Source organism: Phalaenopsis equestris, unplaced genomic scaffold (genome assembly GCF_001263595.1).
Source record: "Phalaenopsis equestris unplaced genomic scaffold, ASM126359v1 Scaffold000278, whole genome shotgun sequence".
NCBI lineage: Eukaryota > Viridiplantae > Streptophyta > Magnoliopsida > Asparagales > Orchidaceae > Phalaenopsis > Phalaenopsis equestris.
In genome coordinates this window covers 133198-151351 of record NW_018164720.1, presented here as the reverse complement: position 1 = coordinate 151351, position 18154 = coordinate 133198, and the positions used below count along the sequence as shown (strand labels likewise).

The 18154-nt window shown below is 31.7% G+C and overlaps 1 protein-coding gene across 2 annotated transcripts in view; it reads left to right on the top strand.

Moving 5' to 3' along the window:
- Positions 1-9325: 9325 nt before the first annotated feature.
- Positions 9326-18154, top strand: part of LOC110024904 (KH domain-containing protein SPIN1-like) — a 58865-nt gene continuing 50036 nt past the window's right edge. For both annotated transcript variants that reach the window (XM_020725096.1, XM_020725095.1), the window contains exons 1-2: positions 9326-9768; positions 9902-9990. In XM_020725096.1, the coding sequence (XP_020580755.1) occupies positions 9683-9768; positions 9902-9990 (175 nt within the window). In that variant the 5' untranslated portion in view covers positions 9326-9682. The remainder of the gene's footprint in view (positions 9769-9901; positions 9991-18154) is intronic.

Genomic DNA, 18154 nt, shown 5'->3' with positions numbered 1-18154 from the left:
TTTGAGGTTTAGGGCATTCAATTGTTGAGATTTGGGGTGTTAGCCAATATTGGAGCTAATTTAGGGTTTTGGTCAAAGATGGTCAAATTGAACTAAATTGGATCATGGTGTAGTTTGACAAAATGAAATTGGGAATATTTTGAATTTATTGGGATTTTTTGGAAATATTGGGATTTTTTGGTTGGGTCCCCATGTATTGGTCTTAGCCAGGGTATTGTGAGGGTATTGTGAAGGTATGTGGTAATTTGGCCATTTTTTAGCTCCAAATCAACACCCAGGGTCAATACTAAGGCCAAGTAGCCCTATAGGAACTCTCCTTGAGTTCCCTCATAATGATCTTACCTACTAAGTGCTAGAGGTTAGGATCAATATGTGGAACTTCAAGTTGAGTAAAGAGAAGAGTTTTAAGTTTCTAATGGTGAGGGTACCTTTTCTAGTTTTCTAAGACTAGTCAGTAGGAAAGTCCTATGGCTAGACCTAGGCTACTAAAGAAATTTCTAACCTCAACCGAAAGTGAGGTCAACACACACCTAAAAATTACATACTTTTTTATATATATTTGATGCTCATTTTTAAAATATTGTACTTTAAAGGAAGGTATTTTGAATGTTTTGGTTCCAGGTACAAGAGTTGGAGTTTTGGTTCCAGGTACAAGAGTTTTGGTTCCAGGTACAAGAGTTGGAGTTTTGGAGAAAAAGAAGCAAAAATGGTGCAATTTGGAGTCAAATTGAGCAAGGAAGAACATTTTGAACTGACACATTTTGATATGTCTTTCTATGCTCAACATTCTTTACATTTATTACATATTTTTGAATGAATATACACTTTAAAGAAAGATTATTTTCATGTTTATCATGTAGGTATAACATTTGGAGAGGTTTGGAGTATAAACGAGGCAAAACTGAATGAAACAGGCATGCTGCCACCAGAGTGGTGCCTAGGCACTAGAAACAGTGTCTAAGCACCCTAGGTGCCAGAAACGGTTATGGATGGTTTCTAAACTCCCAAAGGAGCTTTTTAAGCACCTTTTGGCACTTGGGAAGGAACCTTTTGGCATTTCAAATTCTTAAAACTTCCAAGAACATCTAGAGGCCATAGATAGGAGTAGGAGATGTAGATTTTTAGCTTTTTTGGAGAGATTGGTGAGAGATTTTGAGAGATATTTGAAAGGAATTGTAGGAACTTTGCATAGATCAGTAAGAAACTTTGTTTTCGGGATTTTCATCTTTCTTTTAGAGGGAAAATGCTAAGTATTGTGCTCTTCATTATCTTCTAATTATTGTAAACACATTTTTAGTGAATTTACTTTGATTTAAATGAAATTTCTAGTGTGTTTTCTCCATGCTTAATGAGTAATTTTCCTTACTCTTAATCCTTGTGATGAAATTTAATCATGTGTAAAGTTAGAATGTTTTGAAGATTTCTTTTATTTCAAAGTTTGTGAAGATATTTTTACCGGTTCTTAATTTACTTTGCAGACTAGCCATTTGTGATGTTAAAATCCTTTACAAAACATAATGACCCAGAAGGGCTATGATTTCACTCAACTAGGGAGATAAGTTTTGATGGGCGTAGAATTGGTGTTTCTAGAGTGATAGGCTAGATCCTTTATCAATTTGGTCTAGAGTTGAAACTTGAATTTCCTGGTAGGTCCTATAGAGATGGCACAATGGGTAATCTAGAAGCGAGAGGCTAGAATCTATTCAGCACTACCATACAATCAGGAACTTAACTTTATATTAGTCAATGTTCTTTATGTACTCGGGAGAGGGTGAAGAATATGTATGCTCTTATTTGTCATAAAACCTCATTTTTACCTTTAAATATTTGATTTCAACACTAATTATGATCTCATTGCAAGGGGAAAGAAATTTTAATTATATAAAAACTATCCAAAAATTAACCAGTCTCCTTAGAATTAGTTTTTATTCAATTTAGTTAATTATAATTTTAGTGTTAATTAGTGAATTTAGGAGAACAAAACTTTTCAAACATTCTAAACTAAGACCCAATAGTAGTTTACTAGAATTAGCATAAGGGATTTCTTACCTCTCTTCTCTATGGGATCGATACTAGGGTCCTTAAAGAAAACCATATATTACTTGAAATGATACGTATACTACTTGCGTAGTATACTTGCGTAGTATCCTAGTGTGTAAACTATTAATAAAAAATTCTAAATTTTATAACATATCGATTTTGCACACTAGCTGCTAAATGTAAATTGGGTTAAGTTTTTGGCCATCTTTTGGAAGCTAAATAATTGCGTAATTGCGGGTCGGGTCATTAGCCCATAGGACCACTAATGCGCCTCTAGTGTGTGTTGTTTTTATGCGTGTTTTATGTCAATTTAAATCCCTAGTTATAGTGCCAAAAACTTGATCCATCCTGAAATTACGTAGTAATTTAGCTTTAAAAAATATGACCAAAATCTTGACCCAAATTTTATTGTATTTAATGAGTAAAATTTAAATGTTATATAAAATATATAAAATAGTCCACACACTATGAATTCTACACAAGTGCACGTATCGCTTCAAGTAATATGGGACTTTCTTTAAAAACCCCAGTATCGATCCCACAAAGAAGCATAGTAAGAAATCCCTTATGCTAATTCTAGTCTACTACTATAAAGTCTTAGTTTTGGAAGATGAAAATTATTATGATAATAACTTAAATCACAATATTCAAACTATAAAAATTAAGTTAATAAAAATAAGTTAAAATGTGTTTAATGAATGCTATTAGAAATGTAACTAAAAGAACTAAGTTAACTAAGCTAAATATTAAACATCAAAAGTAAACATATAAAAAAATAAACAAAGTTTTGTGATGAAGAGTTTAAATTTAAAAAAACATCATTCTCCTTTACAATGAGTATATGGATTGTGAAGAAATTAAAATTATTTGAAAATATATAAAATTGTTTTGTGCCAAATAGGAGAAATCCTATTATTTACCATATTCCAAGTGTTATAAAGAACATTGCCTAATCCAGAGTTTGGTCCCTAATTCCATGGTTAGGCTGGGAGGATACTGACTCTGACTGCCACTCCATACTGAAGAGCTCCCACTACTCCCTCCTCTAAGGGCTAACAATCTCTCATTAGTTTCCAATCAACTGGACCAAATAGAGGTTTTTAATCTGTCAAATTAAAATTTCCAATTCTGCATCCTACAAAGTATATTTCCCTATTTATTTGCACTTAATTCCATGGATCACATACTCTCCCATGAAATCAAATATGATTCTCCCCATGTTGTAGGATTCATAGCCCTTTTCGGAACATATGTTTCTCAACACATTTTAACATTTCAATTGGCCAAATTGAAATGTAAATAAAGTAAATGAAGATCAAAGTTTGAATCATCATAAATTATTGACATTTAAAACCATATAAAATAAAATCAATTATACACAAAACCAAAGGATAAAGAAGACTACCGGATAAAGAAGACTACCCAGAATTCATGAGAAGAATACAACAAAACACAGATTTCATTAATAAAAATAAGTTTACAAAGCAAAAGAATAAAAGAGCACAACTCATCTTACAATCCTTCCCAAACAAATTCCTAGACCAATTTGCTAGAAGTTCTCTCCAAGTCTCTCCAAGTCTTTCTCTCTTTAAAAGCACTCTCAATTCTCTCTTAGAATTGTAATGAAGAATAAATTTGTCCCCTTCCCTCTCCTCTTAATTTCCTTAAAGAAAATCTTTAAGCCCTTCCTCTCACTCTCACGCCACACACACACACACGAACACACACAAACTCACACCCCCCCAATACTCCTCGTCAAGCCCTAGACTTCCCTCTCTTTTATAAAAGGATACATCCCTCCAAAAAGAATTCAAAATTCCCTCCAAAATTTTATCCAAAAGCCAACTCTTTTGAATTCATAAGACATGTCCATTGATCCAAGACACATATCCCTTCATAAAAGAACCTTCCAAAGTGTCTAGATGCATTGAATCACTTCAAGGGGTGTTTAGAACAAGTGTCCCTTTGAAAATTTGCCCAAAATTCATCCCGAACCACCTTCATCCGCCAAAAGTCGTCTCTGGCGCATCATGCACTAGTTTTGGCGCATCATGTGCTAGGTCTCTGGATTTTGGCGCATCATGCGCCACTCTGTAGTAGCTCCACTATTTTACTTCGTTTGGCTCCATTTCGCCCCGTTTCAGTTGTGTTTCACTCCGAACAGATATACTTACAAAATAAGCATGAAAACAACCTTTCTTTAAAGTGTAATTTTATTCAAAAACATGTAATAAGTGTAAAGGAGATTAAGTATAGAATGACATATTGAAATGTGCCAAGTTAAAATTTTCTTTCTTACTCGTTTTTACTCCAAATTGCATCATTTTTGCTTCATTTGCTCCAAAATTCCATTTCTTGTATGTGAAACCAAAAATATGCAAAATACCTTCCTTTAAAGTGTAATATCATTAAAAATTATTAAAATTGAGCATAAAATATCTATCATTAAAAATTATTAAAATTGAGCATAAAAAATATATATAAAAGTAGGTAATTTTTAGGCGTATCAACCACCCTCAGAAGTGCTTAAAGAGAAAGAGTTGGAAGAAAGCCCTAGGCAAGAGAGTAACCCAATAGAATTAGATTCTAAACCTGAAGAACCCGAGGATAATCCAACCAAAGATCTGGGAGAACCGAAGCTATCATTTATGGACCTGTTTCTTGCAATCATTGGAGAAAATACTAATATGGAAAAAGAGAAAGTAATTGGGAGAATATTGTATTTATAAGGAATCATTAGGAATGGTAATCTAAATCAATTCCTTATATGCCCTTAGGATGGCTGCTATCGAACTGAGAGGAAAAGGTTGCAAGAAAAATTGAAATTTGAACATTTAGTAGGCACTCCATGATCAACAATAAATTGGGTGATTCAAGATTTATTAAATTAAAATTTTGATCCTAGAGGAAGCCTTTTTTATTAGGCGAAGGATGTTAGACTAAGCCCTTTCTTGGGATGAAACATAAGTGTTATCACATATATTAATCATGTTTTTTACTTTCTGCATTTACTTTAAAATTTGTTTTAAATTTTGCTTTGAAAATTTCTTTGAAATTTGCATTAAATTTTCTTTTAAATTAATTTTGAGTCTTGTCCCTCCACGGAGTAACTTATGAATCATTACCTATTTTACATTTTTATTTTCTGAGATTCATGTGACTACTTCAACATTTACCTTTTTTTCCTGTACTTACCTACTTTTTCATTTACTGCTACTTTCTATTATACATGTGTGAAAAAAAACCAAGTTTAGGGGAGAAAAATGTACCTGGTTGTGAATTTGAAAGTTAATTAACATAGCTCAGTAAAAAAATAATTTTCATTTTGGTAACTCTTGTAAGGCATACTAATTAATTCAAAATATTTATCATAACTTATTAAAAGTAGATAAATATCATTTAGAAAAGATTAACATCATTAAGTTAATAAGATTCATAATTTAACAACTATAAACTTTACTTAAAAGAACCCATAAATCATTAAAAGGTATAATGTAAGTTTTAAGTAGTAAATCAAGAATATCCTTAATATTTTTTAGTCCATTTTAACTAAATTAATGAGATATCAAGTGCTAAATGAAAAAGATAACTTAAAGGTGGAGTGTTAAAATAACAAGTGTTGAGTTTTTATTTCTTAAGAAACATTACCCTTCTTCACATTTAAAAATTTGAAAAGAAAGAAAATGTTGTCAATCAAATATAACAATTCTCAAAGAAAAAGAAGAAGAAAAAGAAAAGAAAAAATAAAAAGTAAAAATCCCTGAAGAGAAGCATGAGGTTGGCCCAACAAAAAATTAAGAAAAGAAAAAAATAATTAAACGGAAATAGTGGAACTTAGGTGATAAACCTTTTTCATAATTTTTTAATGAAACATACTTTAAAAGTGATCTTCAAGGGAAAGAGTTAAGGAAATATTAAGTTGGCTAAAATTCATTGAAACTACTTTAAAGACATTCAAAGTTAGTGAAAAAGACTTAAAATAACACCAATTTAAAAATCTGTAAAATTTTCTTAAGGATAGAATGAAGGGAATTAAAGAAAGGTCAAGTTATTAATCATTAAAACTGAGTGATCCTATAATGACATTTAAACACTTTTATTAGCTTCTGTGAACATGATGAATTGTTAGAAACTCTGGGGTGCCACTTCAATTCATGGAATACAAACTGAGGCGTATGATTACTTGAGGACAAGTAATAAAGTAAGTATGAGGGTATTGACGTGCATCAATTTCACATGATTTTACCTACTATTTTTTATTGATTTATCATAGATTTACTCTTAAGAAAGATCTTTGTTGATGATGTGAAAGTTATATGTATCAAAGACGTAAAATAGAGTAAAAAATCTTGATATAGTGTTGTCTGGCACAATCACACCAGAACTTGGCATGACCAAGCCATAACCTGGTGTGACCACACTGATTTCTAGCTTGGCCACACCACCAAAAGTCCAGAAATCAGATTTACATGATTTCTTGCCTATTTCGGATCCAGTGACATATTTAAAAAGTTTAGATGCCTATTTTGAATCCTTAATGTAAAAACTAGCTATAAAAACTTGTTTATGTCAAGAGAGAAATTCTTCTTGGCTTCTTGGCCTCTTCTTAGCATTGAAAGAAAAGTTCTGGATCAATGAGTCATTGGAGGCAAGATTCAGAGAAATTTTAAGAGCTTTCCTCCTCTTGTGGAAACTTTGTAGGGTGAGAGTTTCATTTGTTTTTTGAGTTGTGAGAGACTTGTATGAGAGGAGGGATTGCTAAATATGTGGAGAAGACAAATTAATGTAAGTTTTGCATATTTATGCTCCTTACAATTAAACCTTGCATAATTTCCCTTACTATGAGTTTCTCAATGATGTGTGGCTAAATTCATTCTTTGTGTTTCTGTGGTATGGGGGTAGTGGATTTAATCGTGATTTTTTCATAATATTTTTCCTTTAGAGTTTTCTCGTGCTTTCATGGCCTAAATTGTTGGTTAATCTAAAAACTTAATTTACTCATAATCTGACCAACTAGGATTTTAAAAAATTTCATGAAGCTATGACATCTAACCATTGCAAAGTGGAAACAAAGGTTTAATCACAAAATTCTGAGAGGATATACATATTCAAGTGAAATTATGCAATCATTTTAGAAGATCAAACAAGTATGCAGAATGCCATAAGGATGAGGAAGCCTCAACTTCATGGATTCCATACTTCTTTCGACCAGACATAGGCATAATAAGTATTATATCCCCAATTAACAACAATCATATATGAAAATATTTAGAAAAAGTATGACCACCACAATCACTAAATCACAGAGGCACGAGTTTCATCAATTTAGAAGGAACTCACAAAATCTTTATGCTATTTCTATTTTATGTTGCCTGTCATTCACTATAATTTTGTAAAGTTTTAGAACTTAAACCATCTTTGTAATCTCGTCAAGCTAGATTAACTAAATTAGTAAGCTAGAGATTTTTTTACAGAAATAATTGTTAGACTTTTCTCATGGGATCGAAATACAGACTCTTAAACTGCATACTACTTAAGATGTGCACTTGTGTTGTACAATCAACTTATTTTGCAGTACAAAAATACAGGAATAAAAGCTGGTAAAAGATGTAAAATTGACTCATGTTAGTTGACTTCCTTAACGTGGTAAAGAAGAGACGACATTTTAGATGCCAAAAATCCTTAATAAACATATAACTGAATCAAATGTGACTATGTGGTCGGTCAGATCGATTTTGTCCTTGTATAACTAGTGTTAAGATTTTAAAACTACTCTTGTGGCTTAACCTCAAATAGTGATAGGAAAAAACATTCTCAGGCTATGAGGGAGCTTTAGAATGCCCGAATCAGTATCATTGGATCGGTCCTGACCCAGCACTATCGAAGTACTAGGAGTCACCTTCGCTTTCTAGGGTATGAGGGATTCTTTAACCCTTGGGATTCGACTCTTCCTCTTAGAGGTGTTGATCTCTTCCCCGAGACAATGCGTTATGGATGGCAACTAATATTTGTTTCTTCAATTCCAGTATCTGCTAGTTCACATTCAATATTTATTATCGGCGTCGCTGTTGTGGATTTCTTCTTTGTGGGATGGTCCTCTTCTTGTTCATGACATAATAAACACTCACCACACCTTTTAAGATATTGAATCTTAATTTATTTGTGAATCATACCTAAGGAATGGAGCGTAAGACAAGAGATAGAGAGAGAAGTGAAGAGTATGTATAATAATACCCTATGTCTTATTCATGAAATGATCTTCCTATTTATTGGGGAGAGTACATTGTCATGCCCCTTACATTAAAGAAACCAATGTATGTTATTCTTGGTATTTACATGTATAAGCTCGTCATCTGACTACTCTTAAGCTCAGTTGGATGAGCTTGATTTGTTTCAAATCGGCAGAACCAGTTCGGTCAGCTAGGCTTGGTCAAAATTGTCGGTCGCCTCATCTAATCTGGTTGTTCGCTCTTGATAATAAGTGTGGAGACTTTCGGACGTCCCCGATTTGATTAATATGCTGAGGGATTGAGTCTTCCCTCAGGTCGACATCTTGGTCTTTGGTTGGGATGCCATTTTATCTTGTTTTTGACCGAACAGTTTACTGTGATTATTCAGTCATTTTTAGTTGGATGGTCAGCTTTGACCCTGCTGGTTTTGGCTACGACAGCTGCACTCACTTGGATAAGTGGGTCTCACATTCTTCTATCGGTGGGTGTCATCTCTCATTGTACTATTCTCCTCCGAACTGTTAGATCTCCTCAGGATTAGCGTTGATATATTTTTGATGTGCACTTTATGTTGAATTCGATAAACTAATAATCAATTAGTTTAGGACATTTTCCAATGCACTATTAAATTATTATATCTCTATATGGCCATCTCTTAAATTTTAATATTTGTTTTTTTAATGCTCAAATATCTAAATTACATCCAAATAAAGTTATAAAATTTTATATTATACTTTAAATTATTTGTGATTTAAAGATTATAGTTTATAAGCATATAAAAATTCAGGAATTAGATATAAAACATATAAGAGTTTAATTGCATGCATACATACATACATACATATACATACATACATACATACATACATATACATACATACATACATACATACATATACATACATACATACATACATACATATACATACATACATAAAAATCTTCTTAATTTTTATATTATTTTCGTCTCAATATACATAAAAAGCATTTTATTAATTAAATTTTAGTTAAAATATGTAAACACCGGAAAGCTTTTTTAGCTCTTCGGCAGCCTCATCGTGCCACCCGCTCATTCACACTCTCCTAAGCTGTAAAATTGTAAGCTTCCTACCTCAAACAATCCAGGAACATAGTAAAAACCTCCTCGGAAGAACTGAAGGAGGCACTCGATTTCTGGGCACTCGTAATTTTTTGCCTTTTCACGCCCCAATTTATCTTTCTTTTTGTATGGGTTGGAGGGCTTCCAACACAGAAGGGGAGCTCGAGACGTCTCCCTATAGACAAAAACGCCACCTTTCGAGCTTCAACCAGTTCGCCTTTCTCCTCTTTCTTTCCATCAACTTTTCCCCTTTCTTACTCTTTTCTTCCATTTTTCCCAACTTCTTTTCTGCAACACTTTTCCCTTTGCAAGCATGTCTGGCTTATATAACCACAGCGATTGCTTCTACCCCGCTAAGCCCCTCTCTCCACAGATAAGAAGCAGTCCTGATGTAGATAGGTATTGGCAGAGACGAGATTATATTAAAGATGAGATTTTTCACTATTCGTTTCTAACTTCTCTTAACCGTGATCCTTTGTAATCATTTTTAATGTTCGGCGATCTTTATCTGTCTCTATGTTGATGATGATAGCCAGTACTTGGCGGAGTTGTTGGCGGAGCATCAAAAGCTTGGCCCTTTCATGGAGGTTCTGCCCATTTGCAACCGTTTGTTGAGTCAGGGTTAGTGCTTCGCTGGATTCCGTTTTTTATTTTTTCATGGAGTTCCTGATTTAGGAATTTTGAATTTTCTTTCTATGCTTATGGAATCGTGATGTGGATCTTGCCGTCTTGGCTTTGATCATGGATTTCTGACATCGGAAGAAATAAACTGCAATACTTCATAATGCGTTCTATATGAAATAAATAACAAAGCTAATTTCTTTATGGTTTTGTTTCCAGTTTTCTTTGGGACTGTTTGAAACTTAGTGATTTCATTGACAAGATGGCTGATAAGCATTGATAAGCAGTCATTTTCTCTCTATTAATGATTTCTTTCCCATCTTCATTTACCATTAAAGATGTCCTTCTCTTCTGATTTTTATTTTTATTTATTTATTCTGCAACTTGTTTTGGCGTCTGTTGCTCTGCTGAAACAGTACAGACTTTAATCAGTTCCACACATGCTTTTCTGACTTATTGAGCTGTTGCTTCATGAGTTTGTGTACGTTGTCCTTGATTTCATCCTTAAAGTTTTCAAGAAGTATGTAAGCTCTTCCAAAACTTGAAATGCTGTATACTTTTCTAATGTCGGAGGAAAGAGGCTATTAAAGCAAACTCGGTAGGTGCTAAAGTATGAGTGGCCTGTGGTTTTTGCATTCCTTTGTACCTTTTTGGCTATAAATTTACTGTCTTTCTGATGGGATTTTTTGTCTTTAACTTTTTCATAAATATGATATGTAGATTAGAGTCGGGGAAAATTTATTAAAGTTTGGAAGCTTTACTTACCTACCACCTTAACTATACATGGAAAAGATGTATTTCACTCTTAAAGGTTAAAATGGTGGTATTTTTTATGTGATATGAAAGATTTGAATGTTATAAATATAAAAAATAGAATTTAGGTGTTAGATATGTAAATTCATAGGAATTGAGTGGTATGTATGTAAATGACTTAAGTTTGTTGTTAGGACTTGATATGTATTTTATTTTGGTTACTTTTCAGTAAAAAATAGGATTGCTTAGTATTTTCTTATGTCTAATGTCAACCCAATTTGAGCAGTATTATTCAGTAGGCGTATCTTTTTTAGGTTGATTGATGCTTCCTTTTCCATCTTCACTTCTAATATAGTTTTCTTATATCTTATTTATCCTCGAAGAGTTAGTAGTTTTGACAAATTTCACAATTTATTCGGCAAATTGGCTTTAGCACATGATTGTATGCTGTGAAGGTACAATTCAATCCATAAGGACAAGCTCCTTTCTTTTTCTTGTGCTTCCTATTTAAACAGTAGTACTTGGTATTACCTAAAAGTTGAATGATATTTTTCTATCTTCCTAATATTACATGATTTCTTTTGTATATTTTAATAGTCTGAATTGCTAGAAAAATGTGATTAAAGTGAAATTTAAAAGAGATTCCTTATATATTCTCAAGAGCCTCCTTATATATTCTCATTTTTGTATATATTTTGCTTGATTTTTTTGTTTTCAAAATTTGAAGAATTTTGGTTTTTTTTCTGAAATTTGAAAGATTATGAACACCTCTAATGGCCATGGCAAGTGATATTAAATGAGAGATAGATGGTTGTAAAGTGTGCTTGTTATGGTTGCATTTTGAATTCCAATTGGTGTTAAACATTTTCTTACAAGCAAATCTTTATATTAATGCTATATTCTCTGTAGGCTATCTTTATAATACAATACCAGAAAAAATATGTTCCAGTGTAAAAAAAAAGTAAGAGCAATTATAACTTCCATTCCTTTTCTTCTTTGTTCTTATTTGAAAAATATTTTCTCTTGTAATGTTCAAGCAAAGTCGGTTTTGAATTTCCCAATTTTTGCAAGAATGTGCCTTTGTTTGTGTTCTTAAGTAAATCATACCAGTGTTATCAACCAATGCAGCTCAGGTTTGCTAGAATTGACAAAAATGCTTCTACATATTTAACTAATTAACCTTTTCAATGGTTTTTGTCTACTAAGTAAGCTAGTTAGCTTGTTTCGTTTGTGTAGAAGTCTTTTATCTCATTTTAAGCATTAACAAAGCTTCTAGATTGTGTCATTGGCATCATAATTTGCTAACTTTACCTTGCAACTTGTAGCGTAGGACACTTAACGCAAACAATATGAAGCTGTTTAAACTTATTTATGCGGTATCTTCGACCTATTGGGTTGAAGAATGATTTGATTATGACAACTTAAATGCGATTTATTTCTATATTTCTATTTTGACCCTTACAGTAATCTAGGAAAAAAATTTGTGAGTACCATTTCTTAAAGTTTTGGTTTGTCCCTTAAAAAGTGAGAGGTTGACAAATGCTTTCTAGTTTTGGCCATTGTTTTGGGTTGACTGAGAAATAAGTTCATCCTCAGAACTACATGTCACAAATGATCTTTAGTAGATGGACCATGGAAGTTTGTTCATCTCACTACTTTTTCTCTTTTTTTGGCATTTCTAATTTTAGTTAAATAAGAATTCTCACCAGGAGATGCCTTTGAATAGCTGCAATTTCTGTGTCTTTATAATTTGTTTCTAATGGAACCCTTATGTAGATATTTTCTTAAAATAAATAATTTTCTTAACCTTACGTCAAATTTATTTTTTATGATAGAGCTCAGCTGTGTTTTCTTAGAGCTGATGTCTGGATATTTGGCATGTCTCCATACCCTGAAAATTTTAAGATGTAATTTATTCTGCAAATTGAGAAGTCATACTCATAACAGGAATTTGATATTTTGATGCTTACCATATCTCCGTATTTCTTAAATTCTCAATCAGTGTATTCTTCAAATTGTAAAGTCAGGGTCATACTGGGATTACTGTCAACCAAATGAATTAAATACTACTGCAATTAGGTAACTTATGCTGTAAATATAGAATTGAAGATTCACGAAAGAGCAGCATGTGTGTGTGTGTGTGTGCGCGCGGCGTGAGTGCGTGCGTGTGTGTCTGTGTGTCTGTGTGTCTGTGTCTGTGTCTAACCTGACTCATTAATGCGGCCTCTGGCATAAGTCCCTCGGGTCAGGGGTTCGAATCCCGTGGCCCGGGCTTTTCGAATCAGAATCAAGCACACCTATATATATATATATATATATATATATTGTTATTACAATTAAACATGACTGATATGCACTTTTTCATTGTGTCACGCTTTGTCCGTGGACACCAAAAAATGAAAATGTTCATTTGTAACATTTTCATAATTAGCTTTTAATTATTTTTCCTCTTTTAATGTCTAGTATTAATGACCATGTGAGTATTATAAACTATAGCTCTTTTGTAATGTTCTACCATGCATTAGCAGTAAAATGCCCTTGGAGGATGATTATGCCTTTGTGAGTAGGGAACAAAAGGAGGTGAAAAGGGAAATATTATCATTTACTCTTTGATGTAATTTAATATATGATATTTTAGGGTCTATGATTTTCTAATTGAAGTCGATAATGAGATGCACATAATTTTGCAACAAATATAATTTCATATATCACAAACTTTTAGTTTGGACTATCATTCATTAATTGGAGAATCTCAACGTAGATGATAACTCAATAGTTTTTACTAGAAACAATGTTTAGAAATTCGGAATGAAGAAAATCATTCAATGAATTTGAAAATCCTGCACTGGGAAACAAATCAGATTATCTCTAACTTGAATAAATTCAATCACTCAAGCAAATCAATAAAAATATTTAGGAAAGAACTAAGGTTAAGGGAAATAAGTCATGAAATCAAGCCTCCTATTTGTACAAGGAGATGGTTTATCTTGAAAATTTTAATCAAGAAGTAGACTAGAAAGAATGTTACAACCAACTAGAAGTTTATTAATAAATAAACGGGCTATTATTTTTACATGCTTGAAACCGTCTTTTTATAAACATAAAGTCTCCTTGCATTTCTCTTACCCCTAATTCTCAATTGACAAAAGTCACATGTAACTAAGAAACAAAAATCTTAAATTGAGCCAACTCATAAAAGATAATCCCAGAAATCTTGCAAATTATAAACACCTTACTTGAAAAATAACAAAATTTGCCGTATTATCTGTTGGAATTCATCAATCACTGGGACAATAGATTGAACAACTAATCCACAACAACAAAAAAAAAAAAATCACCGAAGCCAGAAAAATTCCCTAAAATCAACCTCCAAAGTACCTCGTCACAACTCGCAAGACACCATAAAATTTAGACTCCATAGTACATAATTGCAAGCCTCAAAAGGGATAATCACATTAATTGAGATTAGAAGGAAAATTTTAAAGAATACAAACTAACACTTATGGTAAGATGGTAAGGAATATCATAATCATACTTTACTTAACAGAAAATTCAAAATAGAATTTCTATTAAAAATAAAAATACTAAAATAATGGTTTTTTTTGTAGGTTGTTCTATGCTAAATAATAATAATAATTGTAATCATTAATAAATGCTTGAACAGATGATGATGAAAATGCAACAAGGACATTGAGAAGTAATATATTTCATATAATTCAACCACAAAAAATATCATATTTTTTCATCTAGAAGGAAATTACATATATGATGAAATATTTGCAAAAAATATTTAAAATTTTAAATTAACTAGAAAAAAATATTCTTTTTATATTTTAAATTGAAAACCCTTGATTTTTAAGAAACTAATGAAAAATACCATATTTTTTGGATTTTTCTATGTTTAATTAGGATTGTTTTTGTAATTTTACACAATAAGATAAAATTCTATTACTAATACTCTTGGCTAGATTGGGGCCGGCTCACATGTCACGTGTTGATTTGTTCCGTAGATGTTGCGTATGATTTCCATGTTAGCGTGATAGTGTAGGATCGGTGCAACTATATCAAAGCTGCGAAATCTTAAATCTAAGCTGACGGTAGCTACTCATCTCCTTTCTCTTAACCAAAAATTCTAGGCTAGGTGATAAAATAAGTTAAGAAATTTTACAAGAAACATATGGAGGCAAAGGGTGGCTAGACTTGGATGAGAGGAAGTGGTTGTCGCTGTCTCAGGAACTCGTTGGCATTGAAGATGGTGATAGCGACTCAAGGCTAGATTTTTAGTTATTTTTCAATTTTAGTGCTCATTCGTGAGGGGGCAAAATGGGTCTCACGTTTACTTAGGGGCAACTATAGGATCAAAAACTTGTCCTAAGTTTGTACAACATAACGAATGACCTTAACAGAGATTGAGTGACTAATGGCAAAACTGCAATACAACATCAAAAACTTTGGATAGATTATAAACATATTTAGTGAAATAACATTTCTTAGAATAATCACATCAAGAATCAAAAACAAAGTTTGATTTCGAAGTGGATGAACTTAGTCAAATTATTTTATTGATCTAGACACAATGCACATTTTGTTTCATGAGAAGTTACCAAGAATTAAAAATGTTACACATGCAAAGATTTGAATAAGTGGTTGGAAGTTACATGATATGATCTTTGGCTATTGCAAAACCTACAACTCTTACTATGGATTAGGGCATCTAATGACTAAATTGCCTGATTAATTTGGTGCTTACGTGTAATAATAACCGCATAGAATTTTGAGGAATGTGACTTGGGTTGAAAATATTACCAACAAACGGACCCCCTAACAAACATGTGTATTAATAGAATATGTCACACGTGTCGATAAAATATAAGTTAAATATTTTGATTTGTACGAGTTTTGGATGTCAGGATTTCTCTACTGTACTTGTATCATGGAAAACCCCAATGACTTGAGTAGTTGCTTGATCCTTTAATTTCCTCAAACAAGCTATCTCAAAATTGGATTAACCTAGCAGCTGCCCTCTCGCTTTAAGGAATTGAACAATCCCGAGCTCCTTCGTTTTGGCATTTGACTTGTTTAGATAAAAATTTTATTTATTTGATTCTAAACTTTGCATAATTATGAATCAAGATAAATTCAGGAGATATATGCTACTCTGAGTGAACATAGTTTGCTCATTTTATACTTATTAGAGATTGAATTTGTGCTGACCCACCTTCGCCAAATCTATTGTTCTACATTGCTTAGGTCTTTTGGGTGTATGAAGTTTGGAGTTGCATAACTTCATATCTTTTTGTGTTCGTTGGGCTTCTTCATTATATTATTGTTTGTACTACATGAACGCTTTCTATATTAAATTATCCTATAAAGACATTCTCCTTCATGACCTTTGTCAAATGCTTCATGCGAAGAGTTCATTATTGATTAGGGAAATTGATGTATTGCAAATTAAAACGTTTAGCCTAAAAAAAATGTAATACACCAAACAAAAGGACTCTAATTAGGCTACACCAGATTTGAACTAAACTAATTTTGAGCCCTTATCGTTAGGTAAAATCTTTAACTAAATTTGAATAGAGAACCATATACTGAAGATGTCAAATTCACCAATATAAATAATTAAACAAATATAAAAGCGAACCTTGATCCATGAGAGAAGAAGATTTTGGGTTATGAATCTTTCAATTCAATATGATTTTCTCTTAAGAAAAATCTTTGTAGTCTTTTGATAATGGGATGTCAGAGAATGAGAATAAAAATATTTTTTTCTCATCATTCGGATTGTGGACAATGATTATATTTTTATAATTAAAAAAATCCTTTATAAATGACTGTGTCCTTGCTGAAAAATCGCATTTAATCGGAAAGGGCGTGTCATGTTAACATTTTAGTCCATTATATAATTAGAAATATGAAATTTTATATCTACATATAATTATTTCATATTTTATTTTATATCCAATATTCTATTTCTTTAATCATAAGTAGATTACTTGAAATATCTACATATAATTATTTCATATTTTATTTTATATTCAACATTTTATTTCTTTAATCTAAAGTAGATTACTTGAAAAATATTTAATTTTAAAATAATATATAATACACCTTTAATTATATATGTAGGCCCACATATTTGATTATTTTACTAACAATCCCCACTTGGTCCAAATTTGCTCCATACAAAATATATATAACTTTATGAGCTCAAATCTTTTGCTATTTTAAATAAAGTTATATAAGATCAAAACAATTTTGTTAATTTTGCATAACCAAATCCATCAATGGTCACATATATTAATATAACTGAATGACTTATATCAATATATATAGATGTGTAACATAAAATTATATGTAATGTGGTCCAATTTTATTCCTTTACGAGATAAACTTAAAATAAATCAAAGTGGAATAAAATAAATTCTTTATATCTGCAGAAATATTTATAAATATAAAATATACAAAATATTCAAAATAATATCTAAACACAAACTCCCATAAACCAACATATCATCAAATGATAAAACAACTATATGAGCATTACACTAATCCAAGACTTTAGATGAAATACCTTTAGTAAGCGTAATCATGGATTTTGTATCAATATGCTCTATAAATAATTATCCACTCTGAACTCTTTCTTTTACAATTAAGAACTTGATGTTTAAATGTTTTGATTTTGATGTACTTTTCTTATTATTAGAATACATTCACTACTAACTTGTTATCACAAAATAATTTTAACGATTTTTCAATATCTTCTAAAATTTGTAATCCACTAACAATATTTTTCAGCTATATTCTATGGTTAGAAGCCTCATAACATGCTAGAAACTCTAGTGCCATGATATAGAAGCTATAAGACTGTTTAGCACTATTTTGAGTAATGGCTCCTCCAGTAAGCAAGAAGATATAACTTGATGTGAATTTTCGATTGTCTTGACAACCACCGAAATCTGAATTAGAATATCCAATGAACTCCAATTTGTCTGATTTTCTTTATATAAGCATGTAATCCTTTCTTTTTTATAAATATCTCGTAACCTGTTTAGCTGCTCTCTGGTGATCTATCTCAGGATTACTTGAGTATCTGCCTAGCAATCCAATAATATATGTTATATCTGGATGTGTACAAACTTGAGCATACATTAGACTCCCAATAGTTGATGCATAAAGAATCTTTTGTATTTCTAGAACTTCAGGATTATTTTTGGGACACAAATTGAGACTTAATTTGTTTCCATTAGCAATAGGGGTGTCAAATGGTTTACAATTTTACATTCCAAATATTTTTATTTTTTTGATATAATTCATTTGTGATAACCCAAATATACCGTGAGAGTGATCACAATATATTTTTATGCCTAAGACAAAAGAAACATCATTGAGATATTTTATTTCAATTTTG